This window comes from Protopterus annectens, chromosome 1.part2 (assembly GCF_019279795.1).
Source record: "Protopterus annectens isolate FY-2018-M chromosome 1.part2, PAN1.0, whole genome shotgun sequence".
Lineage (NCBI taxonomy): Eukaryota > Metazoa > Chordata > Ceratodontiformes > Protopteridae > Protopterus > Protopterus annectens.
In genome coordinates, this window is record NC_056727.1 from 196,017,070 (window position 1) to 196,023,069 (window position 6,000).

The window sequence follows — 6,000 nt, forward strand, 5'->3', positions numbered from 1 at the left end:
TTTTTCGAGTTTACATTAACTTATAACAGCAACGTATGTACCATGAAGTATGCATACTATAAATGCATGTAATTCTTTTCATCATGCTTTTTATTTTACCCTGAAAGAGGAAAAGAAATGCAGTTTGTGATTGTTGTGATGTATTTACAGAGCTGGGGGAGTAAGCAAATACTTCTTCAGTTTTGATGTTGGGTAGGTGGGGGGGATCAGCCTCACCTCCTGTGCTTATCTATCCTCACTCCAAAGTCACAATATCACATACTAATGACAAATACAGGATTTTACTAATTGTAGACTTTGCTGTTTCTCAGAGGTGTGTGAGTGCGTGCATGTTGAGAAGGAATAAGCAGAGGTGTGAGGTACAGCTTGGGGCTTTATGGGGCTTGCTCCTCCTGCATGAGATTGGATCAGTTCTGTACAGTTATTAATTATGTTCTTTTTCATCCTGTAAGCTGCAGTGCTTTATCACCAAGTCATATACGTGCCTTACTCGATTAAATTTGATTCTGTATAGTCCAACAAATTCACTTTTAGGTTATTCTGCTTCAGAAAACCTGTTTGCTACCAGGTGTAATTAATATGGTGTGATGTCTGTGCATCTTCGGAGTAAACTGTAGTAGAATCAGAAGGCAGAAGCCAAAAATAAAATAAATACTGAGAAACTGTTCTGTGGATGAAAAGCAGGAACTTTGTTAAGACCTGCAGTGCTGAGATTTGGATACAAACAAAGAAAATGTTGTAAAATTATTTCTTATTTTCATGCTATGCTGGACCTGGGTGATGCTTTAGAGTTTCTTTTAAAGCTGGTTTCCTATATACCAGAACTGCTTAGCAGAGTGAGCATTTTTCTCCTGTATTTCTCTATAAAATATATTGTTCCTTAGTTACTTTGCTCTGTTTTTGCAGATTTTCCATAAGTGACTTTATATGAGTAGGTCCCTCCATATTTGTTGCCCTGTAGGCATACAAGTGTATGATGTATTACCAGAGATAAAACAACTGGAACTGAGATCTTTTGAAAATGATAGGAACAAACTACATAGGAAAACATGGGAATTGTGGGAACAATACATACAAGGAAGGAATGAGGTTTAAAAGGCGGCAGGACTTAAATGAACAATATAATGTTGGGTAGATTATAAGTGATGTAAAATGCTTGCAGCTAGGAGTGGGTTGGTGTGGTTTGTTTTTATTTACGTAAATGTATAATTGCCTATGTGGTAACTGATGGTTTAACAAAATTGTTTCTTGTTTAAAAAAAAAAAAGGCAGGAATTGAATAATGTATGTAATGTTGCTTAGATTATATGATATATAACAATATATGTGAAGTGTAATGTTTGTGATGTTAATATTGTTTGAATACTTCGATTACTTTTATATGAATGTAAATATGGCTATGTCACAAGTGATGATTCAATAAAGGTGTTTTGAAAAAAAAAAAGAGCATGATACATTATGACATTAATTGCTTGAGTTTTAGCTTAAAGTACTGATGAGTTGAGGACTTCAGCCTGATCTGATGGATCATTACCAGTGAGTCAAAACTTGGAAAGAAAGTGTCCTTAAAAGTATTGCATAAAAGGAGACGATTCTGTGGTACCTTGAGGGTCTAAAGAAGAGCACATCAGTAAACATCAAGGATTAGAACAATACTGATTTCATTAATTTTAACCTATACGTGACTTACGAAAGAGGTTCATTCCTGTCATGAAATAAACATCCTAAGCAAAATAATAAAACTCAGTAATGATTTCTGGTTAAATTGCAGTAACAAGTGCATGAATTTGATGATATCAAACTTTGTAGTCAGTATACTGACAAGAAGTTGATTGCTGTGCTTTGTATCATAAAAAAGATGATGGATGGTGGTCATAAGGGAAACGGGTATGAGGTCATAAGGGAAATGGGTATGAGGTCATAAGGGAAACGGGTATGAGGTCATAAGGGAAACGGGTATGAGGTCATAAGGGAAACGGGTATGATTTCAGATGCTGATGTATTAATTGGTTTATTTAAGAACACTTAGTCATTCCTCCTAACTGCAACCACATTATTGGTTCTTATGGAAAGTAACATGAAGTAAGATAACCCATGCTAATTATAGATTCATCATTTCTTAGATGTTCCAAGGCCACTGAGTCATACAACCATTCATAATTTGCCAGTATCTGCCCTCAGGCTACACTGAATTTCTGCAGGGGATCATAGCAGTCATTCCCAGAATAAATACGTGGATACCTGTCCAATCATCCAGGTTACGTTTAAAGGAAAATCATGAGTTGCTCTGCTTAGCATGCAGAGGGTTGGGACTTGGAGGTGCGGGGTATACAGCTGTAACTATAACAGTAAAAAAGGTAATAAACCTGCTTGTCTGCCATGTTCTATTTATTTTCTGGTTAAGATTTAGATCCCTGGTTCTAGTAGTGCTGGCGATATTAGACTTGTAAAGATATAGGCGATAACCAGGTCTCTAATGGCATGGTAGGTGAGACAGAGGTCCACCCTCAAAAATGTATAAGAGACTGAATAAAGACATAGAGCATCTGCCCTCTCTTGGTAGCTCAAGGACTTAAGCCTGTAATCCTTTTTGGTTAGGAACCTTTGGGGTCTATCTAATTGTTTGATATGTTCGATGAGATCCAACCCAAAGGGGCATTGTACTTGGTAACTAACCCGATCAGTGGGGCATTGTTCTTGGTAATCCACCCGATCAGTGGGCTATTGTACTTGGTAACTGACCCGATCAGTGGGGCATTGTACTTGTTAAATGACTCGATCAGTGCTGAGTATAACGGAATAATTGCCTCTTTAGACCGTGATGATATTCCCTTGACAATTACTTGTGTTGAATCAAAGGATTTCCTGACAGTCATTGTAACATAATGGTCAAAAGAGAGGAAGCTATCAATCCAAGTTTTCATACTGTAAAGGTGTGCTGTCTATACAGTGTTATGACGGTGATAGGAAATTCATTAAGAAGGCCTTAGAAGACAAAATAAAAATAACATAGAAGGGCCACACCAATGTAGACCATACTAAACTATGAAAATGAAAGACGTGAAAGGAGAGCTTATTGTGAAATGGGTACTTAGATCGTCAAGCAGAAGAATATCCTGTGGGAGAAATGATGGAAGTTCACTAACATACACTTATATTAAAAATAAAACACCTTATTATTTTAAGGCATCAGGAAAACAAAATGCACTTTGCTGGCAGTCAAAAATATTAATTGATTCCTACATAGAATAATCGATCAAAAAGCAAAGAAAACAATAAATGGGATTGTGCTTTGACAATTACTATTCTAGTGAGGTAAACCATTTTTAGAATGTGCACAATTTTCAAGTGATTGTACTTAAAAACCTACCTCATGCTGGACAAAGTATTAGGCCCTTTTTACCACGGTACTCTTCATTTATATTTTATTTTTTATTTTCGTTTGAATTTGTTAACCTGAGTAGAGCACTGACCCATTTGGACCTATTTCTATTTCAGCTGGGGGATTATCACTCCATCATACTGAAAATTTATTTTTGTTTTGAGCCATACATTATCAGTTATGAAAAAGATGGCATTATTCTGAACCTTCAACCATTGTATAAGCATTACTGTAATTTTTTACTTCCGTTTAATTTGTCACAGTTCAACAGATGCATCACCTCTCAGTTAATCAAGTGGTTCAGTAACTTCCGTGAGTTTTACTACATCCAGATGGAGAAGTATGCGCGCCAGGCCATCAACGATGGAATCACAAACACTGAAGACCTCAGCATAACCAGAGACTGTGAGCTCTACAGAGCACTAAACATGCACTACAACAAAGCAAATGATTTTGAGGTAGGAATTTTGTTTGTAAGAGTGTGGTTTTACCAGGGTTAAGGTTACATTTATAAAATGTTTTTCTGAAACAACTGCATTGCTCCAATGCACACTTCTGAGCATGACTAGAGGCAACGTGCAATGGAATATAAATTGAAGCGTGATCAAATACAGTATCCCGCATAAAATTATATAAGTTTCCTCTACTCTGTAGTAAACGTAACATGCAAACATTACATCTAAATATGTCCAATTATTTAAACCAGAAATTAGTCACCATCCATTGCACCGATGAAAGCATTTGAATAACGCATGTACTGAAAGGTAACAACACATTTGTGTTGTGTAATTAGAGGCATACATTCATTCAATGGAGATTCCAAGTTACCTAACTAACACAGTGCAGTCATGTATATAGCTATTGGTAATGGCTAAGATAAAATGCTGACATCTTTACTTTGTCACATTCTGAGGCTGATATCATGTTCACTTTTACCGAGAATGAATTTGTGCTGCTGCTTTGGCATTCTGCTACGCATTAAACTGAAAGGTGGATTCCACCTTTATGAAGCTGTTCACCTATTTTGATTTAATCTACAAGGTATGGTATAAAAGTTTATAAGCATTTCATGATTAAAGACATGATGTTATAATTTCTCTGAAACATGTTGTTGTTCTTCTTTTGGCTTTTCCCGGTTAGAGGTCACCACAGCGGAACTTCAGTCCACTAATGATTGGCAGTAGATTTTTTACGGGTGCCGAGGTGCCAGCTCGATGCCCAACCTTCAACGAAAGATAGAAAAATAGACATGATCTTACAGTTAGAATGATTTTTAAAGAGAAACAGCATTGACAGTTGCACAGCATCAACAGAATAACTTCTAAGCATTAAATCCTAACAAGGTGGCCATCGCTGGGGAATACCTGACCACATAGGGTGTTACAAGACCCAATGAAGCAAGTGGAGGGCTATTTATTCCCAGGGAGGTTTGAAGTTCCTTAGTACTACCCCACCCTATATGTCATTAAGTACTTAACAAAATGTCTCTTTTTTTGTTAAGGTTCACAAAGGTAGCTTGTCAAATTAATTTTTGCTTTCAAAACTTTATTTTGTTGTTAATTCTAAAAACTGAAAGGATACTGCTTGTTTCAGATAAACTATATATTTTTTGAATCTTTCAGGGACTGTATGAACAATTCTTTTGTGAGGTGTTTGTGAAGGAGCATTGTTTAAAATGTGACACTGGCTTCTGATACATTTAACAATTGATTCTGATTCATTTGTAACCAATTGTGTCTGTGAATTCTTTTCTTAAATATTTTTATTATTTGCTTGATATGTGATTGGGCAAGTTCATAGGTTCCTAGGATAGCTTATCAAGTTCATAACCTATTGGCTTTCAGACAACTTAATTGTGATAACCACATGCTGATTTTGCATAGAAGACAGATAAATAGAAAGAAAGACTGATATAGATATATAGGTGTGTGTGTGTGTGTGTGTGTGTGTGTGTGTGTGTGTGTGTGTGTGTGTGTGTGTGTGTGTGTGTGTGTGTGTGTGTGTGTGTGTCTATATGTAAGTATATGTATATACATACACATATACATATACATGTTAAGACTGTTTCTCTGAAGGAAGTTAATGACAGATTTCTGTAGATTCTAAAGGAAAAGGGAAAAGAAAGATAAAAAATCTTAGATGATACTGCATGATGTCATAACCTTAGATGATACTGCATGATGTCATAACCTTAGATGATACTGCATCTAAGTCATCACAATAAACAAAACATGCTGGAGGGATAGGTTCCTGACCCAGAGACTCCCCAGACTCTGGAATAGATTGCCCATACATGTCAAGCAGAGTGCCTCTTTGGCCCTCTTCAAAAGGAACCTTGACGATTGGATGGGAGAAAGGAAATTCACCCTAGGGATCACGTCAGTCATCCTGCTAGACAGGGGTCTAGGGAAGTAAATAGTGTGGGAAGAAATAGCCAGGGAATTGTTATGGCTAGGCTTGTATAGGCCCTAGGGCTGATAGCCTAGTACCAACCTATGAACCAACCTATGAACCTATGATGTCATAACCTTAGATGATACTGCATGATGTCATAACCTTAGATGATACTGCATGATGTCATAACCTTAGATGATACTGTATGGTGTCACTTTTTTCTAT

At 36.6% G+C, this 6,000-nt stretch overlaps 1 protein-coding gene across 1 annotated transcript in view; it reads left to right on the forward strand.

The window, feature by feature from the left end:
* Positions 1–6,000, forward strand: part of PROX1 (prospero homeobox 1) — a 210,725-nt gene that overhangs the window by 103,281 nt on the left and 101,444 nt on the right. The window contains exon 3 of the mRNA XM_044055509.1: positions 3,645–3,839. Within this exon, the coding sequence (XP_043911444.1) occupies positions 3,645–3,839 (195 nt within the window). The remainder of the gene's footprint in view (positions 1–3,644; positions 3,840–6,000) is intronic.